Source organism: Diabrotica virgifera, chromosome 6, assembly GCF_917563875.1.
Source record: "Diabrotica virgifera virgifera chromosome 6, PGI_DIABVI_V3a".
Taxonomy (NCBI): domain Eukaryota; kingdom Metazoa; phylum Arthropoda; class Insecta; order Coleoptera; family Chrysomelidae; genus Diabrotica; species Diabrotica virgifera.
In genome coordinates, this window is record NC_065448.1 from 23,317,590 (window position 1) to 23,345,414 (window position 27,825).

A 27,825-nucleotide genomic window follows, 5' to 3' on the forward strand; every position below is an offset into this window, starting at 1 on the left:
AAACCCTGTGATACTATCCCGACATCGTAAGTATTTGGTCTTACATTTAATTTACTCTCAAAAAATAATACCAAATTCTGACTTGTAACATGTTTAAATTATAAATAATATTAATAATACTAGATATATAAGTAATACTAAAATATAAAATATGTACCAGCTCGATGTTATTGACTTACTAATCTTGGTATTTTCTTTCTGTTGACTTCCTCTTTCAGTATGGGCAACCACATCCTACTGCATTCTACCGAGGAATTTGCGACACAATTGGTTTCATTTAGCAGAATTAGAGCCGCTTCTTTGATTTTTCTCTTTTTACTATCTGATTCTTTCAGGACTATACTTGAATCTCTCCACTGAACTCTATGTTCATTATCCCATGCGTGTTGACATATTTGAGATCTATCAAATTCTCTATTTTTAATATAAGATTGATGTTCACTTATTCTAACGTCTAATGGTCTTGATGTCTCACCTAAATAAAATTGTTCGCATTCACAAGGAATTTTATAAATGCAATTCTTTGTTCTTTCTTGGTCATTGTTAGGTTTAGTTTTAGATAGAATTGAGATTTATTCTATCTAAAACTAAACCTAACAATGACCAAGAAAGAACAAAGAATTGCATTTATAAAATTCCTTGTGAATGCGAACAATTTTATTTAGGTGAGACATCAAGACCATTAGACGTTAGAATAAGTGAACTTCTTCTTCTTAACGTGCCCTATCAAGTCCCCTTGACGTTGGCGATTAACATGGCGAAACTGTCTCTGTCTCGAGCTATTCTAAATAGGTGTTCTGCTTTCTTTATTCCTGTCCACTCCCGGATATTCTTCAACCAAGAGGCCTGCTTTCTACCAATTCCTCTGCGTCCTTCGATTTTACCCATCATAATAAGTTGAAGAATATTATACCGGTCTCCCCTTACTACGTGTCCAAAATAGGCCATCTTTCTATATTTGATGTTATCAAGCAGCTCACGGGTAGCATTTGCTCTCTTAAGGACTGCCACATTTGTCAGCATAGCCGTCCATGGTATTTTTAGAATACGTCTGTGCAGCCACATTTCAAAGGCCTCCAAACGGTTAATGGTGGATATTTTTAATGTCCATGCTTCGACACCATACAAGAGGACTGACCAAATGTAGCATTTAATCATGCGCTTTCGAAGTTGAAGTTGCAAGGTATCATTACAGAAGAATGACCTCATTTTTAAAAATGTCGTGCGGGCTATCTCGATTCTACATTTTATCTCTTTATCTGGATCTAGTTGTTCAGTAATATGGCAACCAAGATATTTAAAACTGGGTACTCTTTGAATCATATGACCATCAACATATAACCGTGAATCTTGATGGGCCAAACGGCTAAATACCATGTACTTTGTTTTTGAACAGTTTATATTTAGGCCAAACTCTCTTCCCACTCTGTCAATGGCATTTAAAAGGTGTTGTAATCCATTCATATCATCACTTAAAATAACTGTATCGTCTGCATATCTGATTGTATTTATCAGAATTCCATTAACCTTCACACCCCATTCCAAATTATGCAGCGCTTCCTTAAATATTCTATCTGAATACACATTGAACAACAGTGGGGACAGTATACAACCCTGTCTGACGCCTCTTTGTATTTTGCATATTTCTGTTGATTTTCCATTTATGCAAGCTGTCGCTGTTTGACGCCAGTATAATTTTTCTATGATTCGTACATCTTGACTATCAACTCCTTTATCCTTTAGTATTTTAATTAATTTGTGATGTTGTACTCGATCAAAGGCCTTCTCATAGTCAATAAATACAGCAAAGACGTCTTTCCTTTGATCTCGGCATTTCTGCAATAACACATTTAGTGCAAAGAGTGCGTCCCGGGTTCCCAGTCCATTTCTGAAGCCAAATTGTGTTTCATCCTGGTCTTCTTCACATTTATCTCTGATTCTACTGTGGATGATACGTAGAAAGATTTTCAAGGTGTGGCTCATAAGGCTTATCGTTCTATAGTCGCTACAGTTTTTCGGACGTTGTTTTTTTGGTAGGGTTATGAATTCGGACTTTAACCAATCTTCAGGGATATCACCAGTCGAATAAACATCATTGAAAAGTTTGACTAGTATTCCAATGTTTTCCTCATTTATGAGCTTTAACATTTCTGTAGGTATGTTGTCGGGACCAACGGCTTTATTGTTTTTTGCCAATTTTATAGCATGTTGTATTTCTGATTTTAGTATTTCTGGTCCTTCACCTTCATCTAAAGTGTCCAGTTCTTCGGGTCTATCATCATTATACAGTTCATTTATATAATTATACCAGGTAGTTCGGATTGCGTGTTCGTCTATTATCATTTTTCCCGACGAATCGGTTATAGTATGTGGAGTTTTCTTATAATAAAGACCAGCTACTTCTCTAACTTTTTTAAACATATTAAACGTATCATGTTTTTCATTCAACTTTTCTAATTCCTTGCATTTATCCTCCATCCATTTTTCTTTAGCTACCTTTATTTTTTGTTTAATTAGTTTTTGTTTTTCTTTGTATTCTGTTTTGTTATCTTTCAGTTTTCTTCTCTGCTCCATCAATTCCAGGATTTCATCAGTCATCCATTGTTGTTTTTTGTGCCTCTGCATCGTTGTCGTATATTTTTCCATTACTTTCCAGGTAAGATCTTTAAACGTGTTCCATATTTCTGTATTGTTTTCATTTGTTGAATTCTTTAGCTGCTTATTCAGGTCATTTTCTATTAGCGTTTTGTTGGATGCTGATATATGTAATTTTGGTGTTTTGGGGTTTTCTTCGACTTTTTTGAGCTTCACTTGGATGTCAGCTATTAGAGGGTTATGGTCTGAACCGATATCTGCACCAGGATATGTCGTTGATCTCTTGACACCATTCTTAAATCTCTTGTTTACTAGAATATAATCTATCTGATTTCTAATTATATGAAGCGAGTTATCTCCTGGTCCCTTCCATGTATATAATCTTCTTTTGTGTAATTTGAACCATGTATTTGCGATTATCATGTCATGTTCTTGACAGAACTGGTATAATCTATCGCCTCTTTCATTGCTCTCCCCTAGTCCATATCCACCTATCAGGTCAGATCTTCGTCCTTGACCAATTTTCGCATTAAAATCTCCAATAATATATGTGATTTCGTTCCTTTTTAGATTGTTAAGTGTCTGTTTTAATTGACTATAGAATGATTCAACATCATTGTCATATTTCTTTTCTGAAGTAGGGGCATATATCTGGATAACATTGACATTAAATGGTTTACTATTTAATTGGAGTATCGCTAGTCTGTCATTTACAGGTACAAAATTTTTTACATATTTCTTGAATTTAGATGTTATAAATATGCCAACTCCATTCCTATGATGTACGTCATCTTCTACACTTCCAGAATAGTATAGTGTGCCTTCATTTTGTTCACATGTTCCCGCTCCAGGCCAGCGGAGCTCACTGATGCCCATTATATCAATTTTTAAGCGTTTAACCTCTTGAACTAAGTTACTGAGCTTGCCTGCTGCATAGAGGCTTTTAACATTCCATGTGCCTAATCTGATTGTACTGCTAGACATCTTTAAAGTTGTCGTACTTTTTAAATTGTAGGGGTTTCGTGTGGTGACGACCGGGAAGGCCCTACAGTCTGGTGCGCACCCTTCCCTGCCGGATCTTGGTTTCCGAGATCCATGATCAGTAATACTCTGATTATGTTTGGATTGCGCCATGTTAACTTTACTCGGGAGAAATAATTGGAGTGGTTTCCCGTTGCCTTCCCCAATGATTTTTCTGGTGCATTAGGTTTACTCCTGTGGGTTGGATAATCGGAAAGGATTTTTGGATATTTGGTAGGAAACTTGGATCGGGACATGACCTCCCCTATTTGGGTTTGGGGGATAGCCATGGCTTGCGTGAGCAGGGTCGCGTCCCTGAAATAGATCTGACTTACACCGGGGTCGTATAAGTGTATCTATCCGCTACTTCAATAAGTGAACATCAATCTTATATTAAAAATAGAGAATTTGATAGATCTCAAATATGTCAACACGCATGGGATAATGAACATAGAGTTCAGTGGAGAGATTCAAGTATAGTCCTGAAAGAATAAGATAGTAAAAAGAGAAAAATCAAAGAAGCGGCTCTAATTCTGCTAAATGAAACCAATTGTGTCGCAAATTCCTCGGTAGAATGCAGTAGGATGTGGTTGCCCATACTGAAAGAGGAAGTCAACAGAAAGAAAATACCAAGATTAGTAAGTCAATAACATCGAGCTGGTACATATTTTATATTTTAGTATTACTTATATATCTAGTATTATTAATATTATTTATAATTTAAACATGTTACAAGTCAGAATTTGGTATTATTTTTTGAGAGTAAATTAAATGTAAGACCAAATACTTACGATGTCGGGATAGTATCACAGGGTTTTTTCCTGGTTTTCCCTTGTGATTTACTATGAAGTCTCTAACGCGAGAATTTTACTGTCGTTGCATTTGGTTGTCTTTTTAAAGACAGATCACATGCTATAATTTTTTTGTGACAGATATTCTTGAGTTGGGGTTGATTTCATGTAATCGAATGAACTATCTTTCAGTAAGTCGTCCCAGGAACGCAACTCATAAATATTGGCAATATCATTTTAAAGTCTTCTACTTTAAAATGTATAATATATGTCTAAATTGCCAATATAAATGAGTCAGATTAAATAAATTATTAGAAGAATTTTTTTGCTTAGCAACAACATTTTTATTTATTTAGTAATATTTTGTATTTTGACAACGGCACCCGATTTGGGCGTCGAAACGTTAATAAAATTATTTTTTCATTTTAATTGTGGCTTATTTCCCATATAAATAATTAATCATAAAAATGCCACAAGGAAATAGCTTCAGAACAACAGTAGGAAAAATGAAAGAATACCCATGAACGAACATATAAAACACGCTGTATTTTCCTGTCACCGTGTCACAAAGAAAATTGGCCAGCGTAAGCACATGTAATAATTATTGTTACATGTACTTGCACTGGACAATTTTCTTTGTGACACGGTGACAGGAAAATACAGCGTATTTTATATGTTCGTTCATGGGTATTCTTTCATTTTTCCGACTGTACTTGACTTTTTCGTGAACAGATTAACGGATTCCTCTAAGTTTTTTTTTATTATTTTAGATATATATCTTTAGTATTTACACAGTTGCATCAAAGGTATACTCAAAATCCTTTTTTGTACTTATACTGGGTGGAAGAAAAAATTTTTTTTCTTATGTTAAGTTTGAGGCACCCTGTAGGGAGAACGAGGTACAAATGTGAGTATTCGCGGTGTGCAAGTACTTGGAAGGGAAAGGAGAAACGACCGTGCGCGAGTCGTGGAGAAATATTGCAACTATCTTAAATAATTCATATTGTCAATTGAAATTGTCAAATTGACGTGTATATTTCATACCTTCTGTCATTGAAGCAGAAAAATTATATATTGCTCCACAATATTGATATGATATGCAATTATTATATAAAGGTAAATTTAATTAATTGTATTTTGCTTGCAGTACTGCATTTTAATAACTAATTTTATTTACTACATACAATTGTTTACGTTTTGATGACATAACCTGAATCTTATTTTTTCTTCTTATTATTTTTTTGGGCTTTGGCCGTGACAATTATCCAGTAACCAGGACTAATATAATTGGACAGTATAATTAAAAGTGCGAATAAAGTTTCAGAGCGTAGAAATAGGGGTCGCTTTGCCGAACTTACACGGTCCCAATAATACATCGAAATCGTATGGTTAGTGTTATGTTTTTATCATTATAATTCCCTTAAACATTTTTAATTAATACCTTTGGTAGTTAGTTGTTTTAGCTGTTAAGCTTAGTGTTACTTAATACCTTTTAGTTGTTATCTTTGTTTTAAACCTTTTTGTATAACTTGATAACTTGTATTCCTTATGTGTCTGGCAGTATGACGGTAAGTCTAAGCCAAAAAAAAAAATTTATTTTTTGAATCTCCTTGATATCTTTAGAAACAAAGAAAATAGGTGGTTTTACTCCTTAACATTGTATTTTAACGAAATCAAAACTAAATTAACAATAAAAAATAACAGTTAACAAAACTTTAAAAACAGAATGGCACATAACGTAAACAGTTCTTATCGACACCTATAAGAGTTATTTGTCGACCAAGTAACTGGTATGAACTGCGCAACATAAGAAAGACGAGAGTGTTTAATGGAGGCTGTGTGATGTTTTGGGGTGGAATTTTCTTCGTGTCTACTTGGGGGCTCTTTAAATAGCGAGAGATACATTACATATATTTTTTTCTTTAACACTCTGTTCCTTTCTCACTATGTATAGGAAATAATTTCATCTTAGTGGTATGATACGACATGGCCTCTTCACATATTGCACGTCGTCAGTTAAAACACATTAATTATATTAAAGAGTAAAACCGTCTAGTTTTTTTTGTTACATGTTCCTACTATTCTTTATATATTTTTATATGCCTTGGGAGGGGTTTTAACCCCCAAAACCTCCCCTGGGTAAGCCACTGCTACAGGGTGTCTCAAACTATTGTTTTGGTTAAAACACATGGTAGATTACAAAACAGTCTATTTTCTGTGTTTCTAATGATATCAGGGAGATTCAAAAAACAAAATGTTCACAAAACATAAGACTACAATACGATTTCGATGTATACTCACATTTGTACCTCGTCCTCCCTACAGGGTGTCTCAAACTTAACATAAGAAAAACATTTCTTTTCTTCCACCCCGTATAAGTACAAAAAATAAGTTTGAGTAAACCTTTGCACAACTACGTAAACACTAAAGAAAATACTTAAAGTAATAAAAAAAATTAGTTGAATCCATTAATCTATTCACGAAAAAATCAGCTATGAAAATGAGGCATAATTTTCTATATCCTTAACTTATTCCTCGCAGTGTATTTACAGTAAGAGTACTATGTATACTTGAAATTTCACGAATTAATGAAAACAAATTTACTCCCAACAGAACAACAAAAACAAATTTACTCCCAATTTGGAAAATATCTATTTAACCTTTAGCCACTGAAATACGGTATGCAATACCGCATACCGCGCCGGAAAAATATTTTGTTGTAAAATTTGTTTTATAAAAGATTCCTAGAACACCATCTGTGTACTTTCAATTGGTGTGTAATGGACCGTGATAGTGTGACGTCAAAACGTCAAAAAGGTTTCCAAACAAAGCAACTGTCAATTGATTATACACGTAATTTGTGTAATAATTTTTAATTTTATTTTGTTTTAACAATCATCTGCACATTTTTTCTAAAGACATGCACAATCCTTGTTAGTCATATCAATCATACTGCTTTTAATTTTATACATGTCCTTACACAAAATCAAGGATTTACACACTACATAGTACTTACTGCGTTTCTTCAGGTTTTTAACCAGTCCTATTTGGAAATATGGTGGGAAATGTATTCTATGAGCATTGATTACAATCACGGGTACCCAACACATTAATATTTTGTAAAAATTAAACATCCTACAAGCAATATATTCCAATTATATAAACGAAAACAAACACCATGTGTAAATTTTTGCTTTGTTTGGAAACCATTTCAGAGTAGCCAACATTGATTTGACGTCACGACTATCACGGTCCATTGTACCTTCTCCCAACTGCTACAGTTTTAGTATGGTTTAGTCTTTGAGCTACGATGACGTAAAGTTTTCTTGCGGTATCGCGTACCGCATATCAGTTTACGTTTCTATAGTTAAAAGCAGTCCATTCAGTATTTTTTCGCTATTAGTAGGTATGTTAGCAAGTTCATCCAGTGGTTCTACTTTCAAGTGCTTTCAGCATTATTTTACTATTTTTTAGTTACCAATACTCGTTTTTTGGTAATTCAGTTGATAAAGGATTCTGTAAGAATATCCACCAATTTTTGAATATTATGCATGCGTTCATAATTTTCTTAAAAAAATAAAGTTTATTTTATTTGGAGCAGTATTTTATTCACAGCAGTGTGAAGAATCATTCCGTAGTTGATGTAAAAAACAGTGATAAAATACAGTGATATAACACAAATTTATATTAAAAACAAAGAAGAGGAGGCAACGGTATGACATACCGCATGCCAGAGTTTACGTCCTGAAACATCCACGTCAGTAGTTAAGGGTTAATTTCTTTATAACGCCGTAGTTTCTGGAGTTATTTTGGCAGGCCCGGCTTAAGGGCCGGGCAAACCGGGCGCTTGCCTGGGGCGTCGCGAATGTAAAAGCGCCGGAGGCGCCCTTGCATTTGCGGCTCCTCAGCTTTGTCGACCCGTGTTGAGCGCCCCCCCCCCACTTGCAAAAATTAAAAAACAAATAGCCCTGATTTATGAGCTATTTATGAGCTCTCATATTCCGCAAACTAAAAATTTTGAGCTCGTTCCGCTGAGCAGGAATTTAATACCCTAGTGGGGGGGGGGGGCTGAGTCAGCCCCCCCACTACTTAAAAATAGGAATATTGAATCGGTTTTTGCGGCAGAATTACGAGCTATTTATGAGCTCTTGAAATTATATAGTTTAGATTTTTGAGCTCATCCCCTTCACCCCCAAACAACCCTTTAATTGATTTAACTTAAGAGAAAGATGCTGAGAAAACTTAAAATATATCGTATTGCGGATATAATTCCTATAGCTTATATACTCTAAGCATAAACTATTAAATCAAGGGCATTTCGATTATTGAGCTACAACCCCTTCGCAAGAAAACCACCCTATCTTCCCGGCTTAAGAGAAAGTTGTACTTAAAATGCGTTAAACTAATTATTTGGCGACTACATATCATTTAATAATTTATAAGCTTCCAAATTACGCGCATTTAGATCAGTAAATTGCAATTTATTTTGTATAGTGCAGTCACTGAAGGTAAAAATCAACGATTACCTTCAATTTCGGTGAACCTTCATCGATTTTCACGAAAATTGGTCAGTGGTTAGAGGATACGTCAAGAAACAAAGGTGACATGGTACCACCTTACGCCTTTACCCTGAGGGTGAATATTGCCCCTTCTCGGGGGTGAAAATTACTTTATGAAAAATAACTGCACAAATCAATAAAAGAACAAATTAAAAGCAAAATTTATTATATAAAGTTAATAAAATAAGTCAATACTTTTTAAGTTATTAAAGATCAAAGATTTTAATTATTTGTGAAAAAAATGCATGTTTTGAAGAGGTTTTTTTGTAAATCACTGAAAAACTGTAAGTTTCTACAAAAAAGTTAATAGTAGTTTAATTCGTATAGCTTATATTCTAAGAATAAACTCTAAAATCACGCGCCTTTCGATTATTGAACTACAACCCCTTCGCAAGAAAACCATCCCATATTCCCGGCTTAAGAGAGGGTTGTACTTAAAATAATTTAAATTAATTATTTGTCGACTATATATTGTTTAATAATTTATGAGCTCGCAAAATATACGCATCTCAATTATTGAATTGCCATTTTCTTTCTATAGTGCAGTCACTGAAGGTAAAAATCAACTATGACCTTCGATTTCGGTAAATCTCCATTCATTTTCACGAAAATTGGTGAGCGGATTTTGATACTATCAACTTTTTCTGGATCTTATTTTTGATGGGTATTTCTAAGTACTTTGACAAGTATTTAGTACCTAAGTGTTATAAAATGCATCTTTTTCCCGTTATTTAAGCTTGAACCCTTAGATTTGAACAGTCGCGGAAAAAAATATACATTTAATTACCAATAACTTACTTTAAATTAACATTAAAGGTTTTTCAAGTAAGCAATTTATTATATTTTTTATTAGCTTCAATTTTAGTGATGAAAACTTTTTTGTAAAAACTTACAGTTTTTGAGTCATTTATGAAAAATCGCTATAAAGCATGCATTTTCTTTCCAAAAATTAAAATATTTGATCTTTAATAACTCAAAATACGAATTAAACTACTATTAACTTTTTTTTAAAAACTTACAGTTTTTCAGTGATTTACAAAAAACCTCTTCAAAACATGCATTTTTTCACAAATAATTAAAATCTTTGATCTTTAATAACTTAAAAAGTATTGACTTATTTTATTAACTTTATATAATAAATTTTGCTTTTAATTTGTTCTTTTATTGATTTGTGCAGTTATTTTTTATAAAATAATTTTCACCCACGAGAAGGGGCGGTATCCACCCTCAGAGTAAAGGCGCAAGGTGGTACCATGTCACCTTTGTTTCTTGACGTATCCTCTAACCACTGACCAATTTTCGTGAAAATCGATGAAGGTTCACCGAACTTGAAGGTAATCGTTGATTTTTACCTTCAGTGACTGCACTATACAAAATAAATTGCAATTTACTGATCTAAATGCGCGTAATTTGGAAGCTTATAAATTATTAAATGATATGTAGTCGCCAAATAATTAGTTTAACGCATTTTAAGTACAACTTTCTCTTAAGCCGGGAAGATAGGGTGGTTTTCTTGCGAAGGGGTTGTAGCTCAATAATCGAAATGCCCTTGATTTAATAGTTTATTCTTAGAGTATATAAGCTATAGGAATTATATCCGCAATACGATATATTTTAAGTTTTCTCAGCATCTTTCTCTTAAGTTAAATCAATGAAAGGGTTGTTTGGGGGTGAAGGGGATGAGCTCAAAAATCGAAACTATATAATTTCAAGAGCTCATAAATAGCTCGTAATTCTGCCGCAAAAACCGATTCAATATTCCTATTTTTAAGTAGTGGGGGGGCTGACTCAGCCCCCCCACTAGGGTATTAAATTCCTGCTCAGCGGAACGAGCTCAAAATTTTTAGTTTGCGGAATATGAGAGCTCATAAATAGCTCATAAATCAGGGCTATTTGTTTTTTAATTTTTGCAAGTGGGGGGGGGGGGGGGGCAGCTCAACACGGGTGCTTTGTCGACCACCAACAGCGGGCGATCCACTAAGTTGGTCATCCACAGTTCTGAACAAACAACGTGTGGTGCATTTTGCTTTTAGTTATCTTGAACACTTTTACTTTGGAAATAATGGGATTAATCAAATTACATTTTTAATAATAACAACGATGGCTATACACCAAATACTAGATAGTTTTAATGGCAAACCAATCGGTAGGTAACTTAAGTAAGCCGAAAAATTATAAATATCGCAAAGGACCTTCGGAACCTCTCGTTCTTCCGCTAGTCGTAAGTCAAGAAAGCAGCGCGACAGTCGGCACGATCAGCTGATCAGATGTTCACTATTTAGGGAAAAATATCCAAAATGAGATTATAGAACTGTTAGGCTCGTTGATTCGTGCCCAGATTCTGAGCGAGGTACAAAAGTCTAAGTGCTATTCGGTAATTTTAGACTGCACACCAGACGTAAGCCGAACGGAGCAGATGACTTTGGTATTGCGTTATGTGCTATGTGACGAAGGAAAATACCCAGAGGTAAAAGAACGTTTTTGTGCTTTATACCGATTGAGTCGTCAACAGATGAAGCACTTACTGATGTTCTCTTGTCCAAACTGAACGAAATGAGCCTGCCAATATGGAACATGCGAGGACAAGGGTACGACAATGGATCAAATATGAGAGGGAAAAACGCTGGGGTTCAAAAAATAATTTTGGACATCAATCCTCGCGCGTTTTTTGTCTCTTGTAGCGCACACACTCTTAACCTGGTCGTCAATGACTCAGCGTTGTCTTGTACCGATGCTGTAAACTTTTTCATGGGTTTACAAGAAATGCATAACTATTTGTCTGCCTCTACTCATCGATGGACAGTTCTAAAAAAACATGTATCTGCTCTGACTGTGAAACCACTCAGCGACACAAGATGGGAAAGTCGCATTGACGCGATCGGACCTGTACGTTACCAAGCTGGTGAAATCTATGATGCACTTCTTGAATTATCCACTGATCCATCAGGTGATGCTTATGCTAAAAGTACAGCCTTAGGTTTGGCTAAGAAGCTGAAAAACTTCAAATTTATTTGCTGTCTGGTGGTTCGGAATACAATTCTCTCGAGGATAAATGTGATCAGTAAACTGCTACAACAAGAAGATTTTGATATTGCAGCCGCTATGGAACTGATAGCTTCTGTAAAGTCCTACTTTAAAGAAATAAGAAGTGACAAGGGGTTTGAAGAAATGCTTGTTGATGCCCGAGAAGTAGCAGAAAGCCTTGAAGTTGAACCATCCTTCCCTTCTGATTCTAAACAACAAGTTCGACCAAGGAGAGTCAAGCGCCAATTTGATTATGAGGTATGAGATGAAGCAGTTGTGGATCCAAAAAAAAAACTGCAGAAGTAAATTTTACCTCCACATTTTGGACACAACAATCGCATCACTTGAAGGGAGATTTTCTCAGTTATCCACCCACAATGACATGTTTGGATTTTTTTACAAACTGAAAAGAGAAGACATCAATACGCTAATGACTAAATGTGCAGACCTGCAGATATCTCTAACTGATGGAGAGCACCGTGATGTTGAAGGACACCAGATGTATCAGGAACTCTTAGTGCTGAAAACAGTTCTACCCGACGATTGTGGAGATAAACCTAAGGACATTTTGAAATTTATTTCATCACATTCTTTAAGTGAGAACTTTCCAAACGTTTGTGTAGCTCTAAGAATTCTTCTTTCTCTTCCAGTAAGTGTTACATCTGGAGAAAGAAGCTTTTCTAAACTTAAGTTAATTAAAAACTACTTAAGATCCACTATGTCCCAAGAACGGCTAGTAGGACTGACACTTATGTCTATAGAATATGATGTATTACAACGACTTGATTTAAGCAACATCATTAAGGACTTTGCTGAAAAAAAGACTCGTAAAGTTGCCTTTGTAAACTAGACTTGCAATACTTAGAGAAGCCTAACAGACTAAATTACATCATTGACACCGGGCTATTGTTCATTGTTCTTTATATAATATTTTTAAATACAATGTAAATATATTTTACGTCCAAACTGTGTCCAAAGCCTTATGTTTCTTTAACTGACACTGTGCAAAATATACAACGGTTATGTTAAACAAAAAGGCGTTGATTTACTATCCAATTATATTTATATGGTATTACACACTTTTTGTGAGTGTCAAATTGACACCGTCTGTGTGTCAAATGCACATACGGTGTCAATATAACACACAGTTGGTGTCCAAATTACACACAGACGGTGTCAATATGACACACACAAAAGGTGTTAACATCCTGTGATATCATGCTGTGTTGATTTAACACGAACATCTGTGTTGATTTAACACCAACATTTTTACAGTGGTTCAAAGGTCTTAAAATGAGCAGTTACTTGAAAAAAGTTGCAAACTTAAAAACCAGCTGATTGTTGTTGTTTTTAAAGGGGTTTTTACTAGGGGGGGGGGCGACTCAAAGGATCCTTGCCCGGGTGAAAATTTCGTCTTGAGCCGGGCCTGTATTTTGGGACAGTTTTATTATGAATTATTGTTTGCTAGCATTACTCGTATGATTTTATAAAAATCTCGTATGATTTTATCGTTTGTTCTGGACATCGAAGTAAAAAGCAAAACTAAACAAAAATATCGGAGAGGACCACAAAAAATCAAGTGGTGGCTGCTAAAAGATGAGAAAGAAGGTCTATTCAGGAGAAGAATAGTAGAAAAAATATGTTGGAACATGAAAGGAAGCCCTAATACAATTTGGAGAAAAATGGCCAGTAGTATTAGAGAGACTGCTATTGAAATACTTGGGAAAACGTCAGGAAAAAAGTTTGAGGATAAAGAGACTTGGTGGTGGTCAAACGAAGTACAAGGAAAAATAAAAGAGAAGAGAAAATTATATAAAAAGTGGCAAGAAACCAGATCCGACACAGATCTTCAAAACTATATGGTGGCGAAAAAGGAAGTGAAAGGAGCAGTAGCAAAAGCCAAAGCAGAAGCGTATTCAAACCAATACGATCAACTTGATACCAGGAAAGGCGAAACGAAGATATATAAAATAGCCAAACAGAGAGCAAAGAAAGCAAAAGATTTTAATCAAATTAGATGTATCCGAGATGAAAATAATAAAATGCTAGTTCACGAAAGGGATGTCAAAAAGAGATGGAGAAAGTACTTTGACAGCTTATTAAATGAAGAATTTGACAGACAGTCTGTAGAGTCAACGGAGACAGTGGCAGCAATGGTCACCAAAATAACAAACGAGGAAGTGGCTCAAGCGCTTCAAAAAATAAAGAAAGGAAAAGCGGTAGGACCAGATGATATTCCTGGGGAAGTATGGAGAGCGTTGGGAGAGACAGGAACAAGGTGGCTAGCAGGTCGAATGGAGAATGCCAGACGAATGGAGAAGCAGTATACTAGTACCTGTTTACAAAAACAAGGCAGATATACAACAATATACAAACTACAGGGCTATAAAACTGCTTAGCCACACCATGAAAATATGGGAAAGAGTAATTGATAGACGGATATGTGAAGAGACCGAAATATCCGAGAATCAATTTGGCTTTATGCAGGGCAGATCAACAACAGATGCAATTTTCATTATAAGGCAGTTGATGGAAAAATACAGGAGTAAAGAAACAAAGGCTCATATAGTATTCATTGATCTTGAGAAAGCGTATGATAGAGTTCCTCGAGAGATTCTGTGGTGGGCACTCAATAAGAAAGGAGTCCCTGGTGAATATGTAAAGATTGTAAGGGATATTGAGGGAGTAACGACTAGTGTTAGGACAGGTGTGGGAGAAACTGATAAATTTCATGTGAAAGTAGGATTGCACCAAGGCTCTGTGCTTAGTCCGTATTTATTCTCATTAGTTTTGGACCAGAAAACAGCGAAACTACAGGGTAATATTCCATGGTGCTTAATGTATGCTGATGATGTAGTGTTAGTAGGAAATAGTGACAGAGACTTAGAACAAAAGCTGGAACAGTGGAGGCAAGCTCTGGAGGAAAAAGGTTTAAAACTTAGTAGGACAAAAACGGAGTATTTGGAATGTTCATATAAAATTGGAGTTACTACAAATAAAATGGTATCTTTGGATGGTGAACTTATTGTAAAAAGCAATAGTTTTAAGTACCTGGGATCGGTATTACAGAGTAATGGAAAAATAGATGTAGATGCATGCAGTAGAATTAGGGCTGGATGGATGAAGTGGAAAGAAGCGAGTGGTGTGTTGTGTGACAGAAAAATTCCAATGAAGCTGAAAGGAAAATTCTATAAAACAGCCATAAGACCGGCTATGATGTACGAAACTGAATGTTGGGCAGTGAAGAAGAAAGAGGAACAACGAATGCATGTGGCGGAAATGAGAATGCTTAGATGGATGAGTGGAGTGACAAAGAAGGATAAAATTAGAAATGAGTATATTAGGGGAAGTCTAAGTGTGGCACCAATTGATGCCAAAATGAGAGAGCATGGTTAAGATGGTTTGGTTATGTTCAACGTCGAGACGTTAATCACCCAATACGAAGAATAGCTGAAGTGCAGATTCCTGGAAGGAGTAGGAGAGGAAGACCAAAGAAGACCTGGGGGAGACGATAAAGCAGGACATGTTGGTAAAGGGGATTGACATTGATATGACCCAAGATAGAATTGTGTGGAAAAATGCAATTAGGGAAGCCCCGCATAGGGATAAGGCAAAGAGAATGATGATGACTCGTAAGATTTTATAAAATAAAACCGAACCATGAGCACGTAAGAATGTAGAGAATGTAAAGAATACTGGCAAGTTTTTAACAAAATTTTTTGACTAGAGTCTGACAAACAATCTAAGAAGAAAATCATTAGTACCTATTCAGCTGAGCGGGGTGTTATTGTCCGAGTTGTGATCAGGGTTGCCAGATGAAGTGAAGCAAAAATCGTGAAACTCGACTACTGAAAATCGTGTAAAATCGTGTAAAGTCGGAAAATGCTTAATAAACCGTCCTTGAATGGTTAAAAGTCTGCGCAGTAACGAAAACTGTGTTACTGCGCATAATTATTCGCTATCGCGCATGCGCGTAACCATTCAGGAACGGTTGGTGACTGGCTAATATTTATACCTTCCTAATATTTTCAGGGGATTCCCCTATATTTTTCTTTAGTGTAAATGAGTACTTAACTTGAGACTCTTCCAATGATGTTTATGTTATCATTATGGTATGTTATGATTAGGTATGAAAGTATAGATTACAAATATCCGAGGATTTCTCTTTCTTTGCAAAGTAATTTTTAAACAATACAGGGAAGTATTAAGTGAATTTTAATAAAAATGTATTAAAAATATTACTGAAAAATTTTATTGGTAAAAATCGTAAGATTTCGTACTTGATTCGTGTAATCGTGTAAAATAGGAACAGATCGTGTAATTACACGATAATTCGTGTAATATGGCAACCCTACAAGGATCTACAGACCGAGCGAGTCTCGTAAATTGCACGGCTTCGAGCCACGCTTCACGCAACCGTATTTGCGTACTTAGTACTTGTGTTTTGAGTTGTGTGGTCGTGCTCTGGTGGAGTGGAGTTCATAATATGTATAGGTACTATAATATAATATATTAAAGATTTTAACATTGTATTTTAATATACTTTGTTTTATTAATAATAATATTACCTAAGTATTGCACCTTGTTCAAAAAAGTTCAAGATAAATACCGCGGTTTTTTCATATGAAAATGCAAAGCAAAATATACAATTTGCAGAGTATGTAAATGCTTGTTTTTTGATAAAATAATACAAATTGTATGTAGGTAGGTAGAGTAGCAAAGCGTTGAGTAGTTATAGCAAAAGTAGCTACGCCATCTGAGACACGATAAGGATGAAATTAGTTTTATATTTTCTTTTCTCATGGAGCATGCATGATGGAGAGTTTTTGTTAACGAGTTGATTCATTTTCTACTTACAACAAAAAGAACACTTCGAAAATAAAACAAAAGTTTAAATTATAAACACAACACTAAATAAATAATTTCTCACAACAACGGTCAAAGACTACACTAAAAGTTTTAGAAATTCACACCACAGAATCAAGTTACTCAAATTTTCAAACACCTCACCTGACCGACACACAGACACAGTGTCTCAAGTACGATTGCGCGAAACCGTGCAATTTACGAGACGCGCTCGGTCTGTAGATCCAAGTGGCAAACAAGGTTGTGAAATTCCATAAACATGTTTTATGAAATGATCAATGATCCCTTGTTTATCCCTTGTTTATAAAATTTTAATAATTATTAATTACATTTACATGTTGATTATGTTTTAATTTACTGAAAATTGCAACCACTCAGACTGTTTCATACCAATTGCTTATCAACATAATTGATAAGTGAACGATCATCGTTGACAATGACGTGTGTTGTAAAACTCACATCATGTCTGCCTCACGCTCAGAGTACGAAACTATGTCTCGTCATCATGGTTGCGATAACTCTACAGGTGAGTAGAGAGTATGTGAAGATATACTACAGAAATGATCCTGTGAAGTATGATCTTGATTTCAAATTTCTATACCTCGATACTCACCGCAAACTTTAAAATATTCTATAATGGTAGGCTACTAGCGACATCTACAATTAAAAGTATAATTAACTTTTTAATTTTTACAGTTAACTTTTTAAGTAGAATTTTTGAACGTTTCAAAAATTCTACGCAAAGCTACTTTAAAATGTAAAGAATGTATCAAGAGTTAAGTTGGGTATTAATACCCATTCAGAGATAATAATAATTGATACGATTATGGCGTGCCTTGACCTCGTTAGTTTTCGAATGTTTTTATTTTGACTTTGACTTTGAATTACGTTGACGAATATAAACGATTCTATTTTTGTTGATTAATTTTGAACTAAAATAGAATACTTTCATAGGTTATATCTAGAAATCTTGCCCGTAGCCAGAGTTCTAATCCCTGTCAGTGAGAATTTTTTGTTTTTGTTTTAAATCTTTAACTTTGTATCTTTTAGTATTTTATATCTTGTAATTGATTGATCTATAAGAAATAGTCACATTTGTCGGCACTCCCAAGTAACACGTCGCGTCGTTAGTTATTGTCTTTCGTTTTTGAAATCAATATAATAAAAATAAATTAGAGGGAACTAAGGGCAATTGATTGTATCTTGTTTCCCCCATCGCATGGCGACGGGCAAAATCACCAGTATTTAAATATCTAGGAATAAAATGAACGATACACATCTGGATTTTAAATTCCAACAGTTACCGTGTGCAGTAGATATCTACACCTATTTTTATTTCTAATATTGCATGTGACTATTAAAAGTCGTGTCAGATATCTTAATTATTATTTCCTGTGTGAGTTAATTAATGCTAACAGCCTAAAATTTCTAACGTTTATATATTTTGGCAAAATAGTGGCAGTGTATTAAAGGCACCTTTTACTAATATGAACGGTTCGATGTTTATATAACAAATAAAAAAACATTTTGAACAAGCATCTAATAAACATTAAACAAACTTAAGAAGCTGAAAATGATCATCATCATCATCATCATTAGGGAGCGGATTTTATGCTAAATGCATATTGCATGCATATTTCGCATATTTGAGAACTTTACTAAATTTTGCATATTTTTAAAAAAACATGCATATTTTGGGCCTATTAAAAATATTTAAGTCCAAAAAAAAATTTTTATTTTTTAATTCGACACAAAATAATATTTCCCCGCACAGGCTGTTCTATTAATTCGAGAACTACCTGAAGGGAGACGACTCATTCACTGCCTTCTCATTTTTTCTTAGAAAATATCCGATCTTTACACAAAGTACTTATAGTGCTTATAGTACGCCGTTATAAAATGATTGTAGGATGTTAAAATGATGAATGATGGTTTACCGGGAAATCCGAATTTTATTTACTTTTATTATATTGAGTACAATTTGTATCCCAATTTAGTACGTACCTATAATTCTGGTGATTCTTAAATCCCCTATTGTTAAGAGAATTTACACCTTTAACCATAGTTTTACGATTTTCCAACGGAAATTGGAATATTCATGCTTTAGATCAGATCCCGTCTTTAAAACTTTGGAGGACATACTATGCGAAATTTTTAATGGCAATTTTAAAATTGATTTTGGTGCAGAATTTTCGGCTTTAACAAGTTATTTTAAATACGCCCCAATTACTTATGTTGATGTTTAAAGGATTTGTTCAAGTTATAAAAATATTTTATCTGATCAAAGAAAATGTTTCCTCGTAAAAAATTTGGAAAAACACATTGTAGTGAATTATAATCGAAGATATAATAGTGATATTGTTTTATTGTAAATAGGTAACTATTGGTATCAGTTTTTGTAAAAAATGTGAATAAATTCCATATATAAAAGAGTGATTTAATTTGAAAGGTAATAAATAAGATTGCCGCCCTTTAAAAGTACCACCTAGAATAGAATAGAACAGAAAATTTGTGGTTTCTCAAAATGCGCATTTTTTGAATTTTTGTGCATATCTTGCGCATATTTCGTAATTTTTTACTGCATATATATGCGCATATTTCATCAAAATTGATCGCATATAAATCCGCTCCCTAATCATCATCAATCATCATCATCATCAATGGTGCTACAGCCCTATGAAAGAGCCTCGACTTTCCGAAGTCTATTACGCCTGTCAGTAGGTACTATCCATTGCCAACCGTTGCCAGTTTGCTGAGCCTATTTTTCTCCCATCTTCATCTACAATCTACACCATCCTTCCATCTGAGTTTTGGCCTACCCCTATTTCTACTTCCCACAGGTTGTGACATAAGGATTCTTCTAAGAGGGGTTTTCTGCTGTGATCTTGCTAGATGTCCTGTCCATCTTAGTCTTCCTATTTTTATAAGGTATACTACGTCTTTACCACCAAATTTTTGTTTATATCTGTGGTATACCTCGTAGTTGTACCTCATCCAAACGCTATTTTCACAGATGCCACCAAATATTCCTCTCAGGATCCTTCGTTCAAATATAAGCAGAAGGTTTTCATCTGCCTTGGAGATGGTCCATGCCTTCGATCTATATGTCAACACTGATTGTATAACGGTTTTGTATATGGTTATTTTTGTTTTTTGGCTTAAGTTTCTGCTTCTCATATGTCTACTCAGTCCAAAATAGCATTTGTTTGCTAGGATTATCCTTCGCTTGATTTCTTCCGTCATGACGTTCTCCTTAATGATCAGGGAGCCTAAGTATGTGAATTTGTCCACCACTTCAAAGATAGAGTTATCAACCGTGAATTGGTGACTGATTTTTTTAGCTCTATTGTTGGGTGTTGATGCCATCATCTTAGTTTTGTCCTCGTTTACTTGCAGGCCCATATTTTTTGAGGCATTTGAGAAGGTGGTATACATTTCTTCTAGCTTGCGTGTTGTGCGGGCAACTAGGTCCACGTCATCTGCATATGCCAAAGTTTGGGATGATTTATTAAAAATATTTCCTCTGTTGTCTATTCGGGTATCTCTGACCGCCTTTTTTGAGCTATGTTGAAGAAGAGACACGCCAGCGCATCTCCCTGTCGCAGCCCAATATACGCTTCAAACGCCTGTGATTGTTCGCCCTGTATTTCGACTTTGCAAACAACTTTACGCATTGTAGCCTTAACCAATCTTATCAGTTTATCAGGGATGTGGAATTCATCCATGGCTTCATAAAATTTATTTCTTAGGACACTATCATAGGCCGATTTAAAATCTACGAAAATATGGTATGTGTCGATATTGAATTGATTGTTTTTTTCCAGTATTTGCCTTAGCACAAAGATCTGGTCTGTTGTTGATCGACCAGGCCTAAAACCACTTTGATATTCTCCAAGAAGCTCCTCTGAATGTGCACTTAGGCGACCATATAAGATACTCAAAAATATTTTTTAAGCTGTATTAAGGAGGGTTATTCCATTGTAGTTTCTACATTCCAATTGATCACCCTTTTTGTGTAGCGGGCAAACGATTCCAATACACCACTCTTCCGGGATTTGTTCATCATTCCAGGCTCTCAGTATTATTTTATATATTTGATTAGCCAGAGTAGCACCTCCATATTTAATAAGTTCCGCGGGTATATACTATCACCAAGGGCGCCCATATAAAAATTTTTAGGGGGGGGCCAAACGTGAAGATGTTGCACATTACATTTTGTATATTTCGGATGACAATATATACAGTAGACTCTCTCTATAACGAACACGGATATAACGAGGTTTCGCTTATAACGAGGTACATTAGGTGTCCCATGAAATCCCTATTGAACTATAACGCTCTATAACGAGGCATATTTGGTTATAACGAGGAAAATTTAAATCGAAGAATACTTGTCTTTACCTGTTTTTAGCGTTGTAATGGTCATAAATAAATAAATGCCCCAACTACCTGTACATAGAAATGCCCAACGTCTGTCTTATTATCGAGGCCAGTGCTATAATAAACTCGGCCACCTGTAATAAACATCTGCCTGTTTATCGACCGATACTGAATACTATAGGAAATTTACAATCTATGGCGGCGAAGTCTCATTGTTCACTGTTCAGGTTGACCATCGACACATAATAAACTACGTAAGAGGCATCAAAAAATTTCATTATTATTATTGTTTGATATAACGAGATCCGCTTATAACGAGATAATTAATTCACCATTTCAGTTCTCGTTATAGAGGGAGTCTACTGTAGTTTAAACCACCTAAAAAACCTAGTTTGAACCCTGTTGTGAGGAATTATTCATACATTTAAACACTAGACCAAGTTTTTAAATGGAAATGTCATGGGTACCACAAAAGTTGGGCCTCTCTTTAAAACCCATTTGAAAAGAATACAATGCTTGCAAAGCCTTCCCTTCAACTTTGGCGAGCAGACTATAACCATGAGTATGTGTCGAACCAAGTTTTTACTTTAAAATCTTAAAAAGGAGCCCCCTTTATTTTTGCAGATATAGAATCTTTATGAAAAATAAGGCACACATATTCCAAACATTTTTAGAATTGTTGATAGATCGCGCAAATAAATCGCATTTTACGAATATAGCGCCATCCGTCAAGTCAACAATTCTAAAAAAGTTCGAATAAATGTTACTTATTTTTTTAGGAGGAAACTCAATCTGCAAGAAAAAACGGGGTTCCTATTTAAGATTTTAAAGTTAACTTTCACCCCACCTCCGGAGTGTGGAATGAAAAATCCTGTTTGGTGTCATTCTATAGATTTTTGAAAAATATTAAACACGTGTTTTTTAGTTTTTATTTGGAAGTATATTTCTCGAGATATTAGACCGTTTCTATAATTTTGCTGTGGTATCACGATATACCGTTTTTTCCGATTATAGCGCTTATCTATCCACAATTCGCAAAATGGCTCGAATAAAATTTGCTTATTTTTACAAGGAAAATCCAAATCTGCAACAAAAATTAGGGGTTCCATTTAAGATTTTAAAATTTACCCCCCGCTTCACACCCAGGGGTTGAAGTGGTGGACTTGTTTAGTGTCATCGCATAGATTTTTGAAAATTATTGAACATGTATTTTTCAGTTTTTCGATCCGATGTTCATTTCGCGAATTATTCGGCCTTTCCGCTACTTTTGGGACACCCTGTATATAACACTCATTCATCATGAAAGATCGCCTGTTTTTAATTTAAATAAAATTGTTCTGTTCATCATAATGAACACTTTAAAATTAATCTACTTATGTACTAAAAAAATACTTTTTCAAACTAAAATTTGACTATGCTCAATAAATTTTAAAAATTATTTTTCAGTATGAATTTTTTCAAAATATAAAATATAATTACTATTTTATACCAGTTGTTAAAGACAAATGGCTCATTAGTGATTATCGATCAGAGATCGGATTTCTTGCTGATATGGTTTTTTTGCAGTATTATAAATGATTCATTTAATTTGTAATTTTGGGTGTCAATTACAGTGTATATGTTTCCCACGCCTCTAATCTCTTTCAATGTTTTCGTTAGTAGCATACCGTGATTGTGGGAAATGTATATTATGCACATTCCATACAGACCACTGTCGCAGACACAAAGATTTTCTGTTAAACTATTAATAACTACCCAATATGTGAATTTTTTTTATTAATAAATATGTTGTTTCCAATTTATCTCTCAAAATTATCCAATATTGTTTTGACAAAAATACGTTTATGTAATATAAATTTAATTTTTTTCTTTCCCGAAAAGCTAGGGGGGGCACGGCCCCCCCCCTGCCCGTGTGTATGGGCGCCTATGACTATCACTTCCTGGAGATTTATCATTTTTTAGGTGGTTTATTGCATCCCGTACTTATTAAATTTATGGAGGCTCTAATGATGTATTGTTGCTTGCTCCTGGGGGTGGTTGATTTGGATCTTCTACTTCGACAATAAGTAGTTCTTTATAGTGTTCCACCACCTTTTCAATATTTCTTCTTTTGTATTGAGTATGTGCCCCTTTTTATCCTTACATAGTCTTAGCCTTGGCTTGAATTCCTTTCTTGCATTATTCAGAGTTATAGAACTTTCTTGTTTGATTTTCCTGTTTTAATGTCTCAAGTTCTTCCAGTATTATATTTTCATAAATTTGCTTTTTTCTTCTATGAATGCACTTCTCTTCTAAGGTCTTTATATTTTTGTTGTTTTTCTCGGGTTCTTCTTTACTGCATCAGTTTATATGCATGCATCGTTCTTTCTTCTTGTAATAGGAATTCTAGGAATATTTTGAACTGGGTAGGGTAGCCGTGTAATAGTCCCTTTGTCGTCTTAAATGGACTGCATATTCTATCGTCCGTTTTGATAGCTACTTTGATATACTTGTAGAGTAATTTTACTGCTTCTATTAATATTCGTATAACTTCTGATGTCTTCCATTGCTTCTTATAGCTTGGTTCTAGGTATTGAGTCATATGCCTTCTTATGATCTACAAAAGCCAGATGGGTGGATCTATTTTTGGCCATTATTTTTTTATTAGTTGTTAGACCGTGTAAATGTGATATAATCATGCTTTCCCCGCTGTGAAACCTGCCTGATCTTCTTCTATTTTCTCCTTTATTTGTATTTCTAATTTTTCCTTTATGGTCTTTTAATACAGTCTGCCTATAGCCGATATAATGCTGATTCCTCGTTAGTTTTCGCTGTTTTCTATTTCCTTTTTTATATATTGATATCATATATTATGTTTTAGTCCATTCTGCCAGTAAGTCTTCTCCTTTCACTACTCTATTAGATATTTTATTAACTATTACTGCCACGCCATGTCTATATTCGTTGTCCTCGCTACCGGATTAATACAGTCTGGCTTCATCTGTTAAGAAACAACCTGAGTTGGGCCACCTGGCTTCACTGATACAAAAATATTACATATTAAAAAACAAAAAGCAAGAACTCTCCCTTTCCCGACGCTCCTGGGTGATGCAACGCGACGCCGCCGTCGCGAAGGCCTGGACCGCTCTCATCCAAGAACATGAAATTAGTTTTTCAGTCTGATGCTGCGAGTGAATCTGACATCTAGGCCGTCATAATATTCTCGAGAACGGGCTTTGGAATCGGTTATGAATTTTTACCAGAAAGTAGATTTGTCGCCAGAATCAGTCAGTGATATTTAAGTCCTTAAACGAAAAGACTTCGAGTAATGTAATAAAAGAAGTAGTTTATTGTTGTGATATACGAGTAAAAGGTTATGAAAAAATGAAGAAGTGCTCTTGGTGCCTTTTGGTCATCGTTCTCTTGACGGTTTTTGAAGGTAATAACAAACTATCTGCATTAAAAGTACAAATATTTATAAAAAGGCAGTAATTACTTTAAACATATTTTTTGTTTCAATGTAAATAGGAAAAATCTTTTAATTTATTAATAAATATTATTTATTTATTTATCTAGATTTGGCAGTCTTTGAGGGACCAGGGCTTAAAAGTTACAATCTTAAATCATACAATTAATAGTAACTACATAATTCTCAAAACTACAAATTACAATTATTTTGTCCTATTTTTATAACATGTTCTGTTGTTCCCTACTTTTCATTATTATTTCTTTCCGTTCTATTATGTACATCTTTATTCCAATCTTCTACCTTTATAATTTTTGAAGTCATTAAGTGAGAGTTTTACGGGCCATTAAGTGAGAATGGCAGATGAAAAATGGGTCAACGAGTTTCTTAATGAAAGGTGAAGTCAAGAAGTGATGGGAATAACACAGAGAAAAGTGACTGGAAGCGTGTAAGAAAAATTTACGAAACATGTAGATAAGACTGGAGAATGGAGATGTCTTCTTTGATTTTAATATACCGCCTTCGTCGTGGTCTCTCTTGTCTTCTCTTCTGCTCTGAATTCGTCCACTATAGCACCCATTTTGTTATTATTTTACTACCCATTGATTTATTTATTCTAAATATAGTCCTGTCGCCAGGGGGGGTACAACGGCCTCCTTAATTCAGATGGACTTACCCAAGTTTTTTTTATGTATTTTGACCAGTAGAACACGAATTTTTTGGATAACAGTTGATCCGGATGTCGATAAGATTGTTATAAACAAAGAATTTGAGGAATTACATAACAGCGATTTTTCGCAAAACAAAACATTTTTTTGTATTTCTTGGGTGATTCTCAGCAAAAAATGGTCTTACAAGTTATTTCGTAGGATGCATAGTTTTCGAGATAAACGCGGTTGAACTTTCAAAAAATCGAAAAAGTGCAATTTTTGAACCCGAATAACTGTTGATTAAAAAATAAAATAGCAATTCTGATTACTGCATTTGAAAGTCAAATTTTATCGGTTTTGATTATTTGCATTGCTAAAAATTAAGTTTTACTTATTTGTTAAACAAAGCCATAAACACATAGTGTTTCCCGTGCCCAATGCATGCGTTTTAATGTAAGTAATCTACGTAGAAATTGTCTGTATGCGCGCCTACTCGTTCGATTTCAAATGAGAAATGCATTAAAAACATTCAATCCGTTGTGTTTATAGCTTCGTTTACAATAAAAAAAATTAATTTTTAGCAATGAAAGTAATCAAAACCGATATAATTTGACTTGAACTTTCAAATGCGGTAAGCAGAATTGCTATTTTATTTTTCATTAAAAAGTAATTCGGGTTCAAAAATTGCAATTTTTCGATTTTTTGAAAGTTCAACAGCGTTTATGTCGAAAACAATGCATCCTACGAAAAAACTTGTAAAAACATTTTTTGCTTAGAAACCCAAAAAAATACAAAAAAAAATGTTTTGTTTTGCAAAAAATCCCTGTTATGTGATTCCTCAAGTTCTTTGTTTATAACAATCTTATCGACATCCGGATCGACTGTTACCCAAAAAATTCGTGTTCTACGGGTCAAAATACATAAAAAAACTTGGGTAAGTCCATCTGAATTAAGGAGGCCGCTGTACCCTCACTGGCGACAGAACCTTCCCTACATTTCTTTATTATTTCTTTGCATTTTCTTCTGTTATATGCATCTTTATTCCAATCTTCCAGCTTTATAATTTTTTAAGTCTTCTTTACGGGTCAGTAGGCAAGAATGGACCTTTAAAATTAAGAACGAAGGTATTTAATGCATGCGTCCTACATGTTCTGACATATGGGGCCCAGACGTGGACATATACCAAGAGCAACTTAGATAGAATAAAGAAAACTCAAAGAGCTATGGAAAGACAAATGTTGGGAATATCACTGAGAGGTAAAAAGAGGAATGAGTGGATAATAGGCAAAACCGGAACAACAGAAGCTGTCGAACATGCTTTAAAATTAAAATGGAAATGGGCTGGGCACAACGAAAGATATCAGGATGGATGCAATAAAGAAATTGGCCGCTGGAGACCATATACCGCAAAAATGTCAAGAGGTCGACCGCGAATGAGATGGAAAGATTACATTGAGCAAAGCGCAGGTCAAATGTGGAAAAGGCAAACAGAAGACAGAGATAAATGGATACAAGTGGGAGAGGATTATATTCAGTACGTGAACACAGCATAGAAAACGCAACAGCAATGACACACTAGTAGGCGGGAAAAGTTCGCGCACTATTACTGCGCAGATCGTTGGCCATTTTGTGCGTAGTACCAGACAATGTAGAAAATCGACAGTGTTGCCGATTTGTACATAATTATCAGATTTACTCAACTTTTATGACATTCATATTTTTTAACATAATTTTATACGTATGCCTGTGGGAATTATGTCAATAATTGGGACATAACACAAAATATTGACGATGAATGGCGATTGTATTGTTAATCTTTTGCATAAATTCCAGAAATTATTCAAAAAGAATCTCTTACGGGTAATAAAGTTGGTGACATCGGCAACACTGATGAACCAACACATCACATCACCACTGAGATGTACTACGCGAAAAATGGCGACCCTGTACTTTTCAACTTCAAAGGCGGCATCAGGGAGTGTCCTTGCTGGTTTCGTTTATTATGCTGTGACGTGAATAGATTTTGGGCTATAGATAGATAGATAGATAGATAGATAGATAGATAGATAGATAGATAGATAGATAGATAGATAGATAGATAGGCAAGAATGGCAGATAAAAGATGAGTCTTATTGAAAAGAGAAGTGAAGAAGTAATAAGGACAATCACGAAAATAGTGATTGGGTGACTGTAAGGAAGATTTACGAAAAATGTGTGGATGAGAAACTAGAAAATGGAGATAAGTCTTCTTTACTTTCAATATCGTTTTTGTCGTGGCCCAGCTTGTCATCTTTTCTGCACTGATTTTGTCTTCAGCATTAATTTTGTTACTATTTCTCTTTCCATTTTTTTTTACATACCCTAACCAAGCTATTCTCCGTGTTTTATAATAACTTTGTTATTTTTTTACCTACTTTTTTATTTTTTCTTCAGTTCTATTTTCACAACATTTCTGTATTAGTTCCTCTGTAAATTGATATTAAAATTCTTGGTTT

At 34.7% G+C, this 27,825-nt stretch overlaps 1 protein-coding gene and 1 non-coding gene across 6 annotated transcripts in view; one reads left to right on the plus strand and one right to left on the minus strand.

The window, feature by feature from the left end:
- Positions 1 to 17,224: 17,224 nt before the first annotated feature.
- Positions 17,225 to 17,438, minus strand: LOC114331713 (small nucleolar RNA U3). The gene has a single exon (XR_003652698.2). It is a non-coding gene; the product is annotated as a small nucleolar RNA U3 (small nucleolar RNA).
- A 440-nt stretch (positions 17,439 to 17,878) lies between these two features.
- The window catches only part of LOC114331295 (complement factor H), a 97,018-nt gene continuing 87,071 nt past the window's right edge, over positions 17,879 to 27,825 (plus strand). For 4 of the 5 annotated variants that reach the window (XM_028280830.2, XM_028280876.2, XM_050654828.1 and 1 more), the window contains exon 1: positions 24,406 to 24,653. In XM_028280830.2, the coding sequence (XP_028136631.2) occupies positions 24,599 to 24,653 (55 nt within the window). In that variant the 5' untranslated portion in view covers positions 24,406 to 24,598. Of the gene's footprint in view, positions 18,168 to 24,405; positions 24,654 to 27,825 lie in introns of those variants that run through there. The other variant, XM_050654829.1, reaches the window with a different exon arrangement.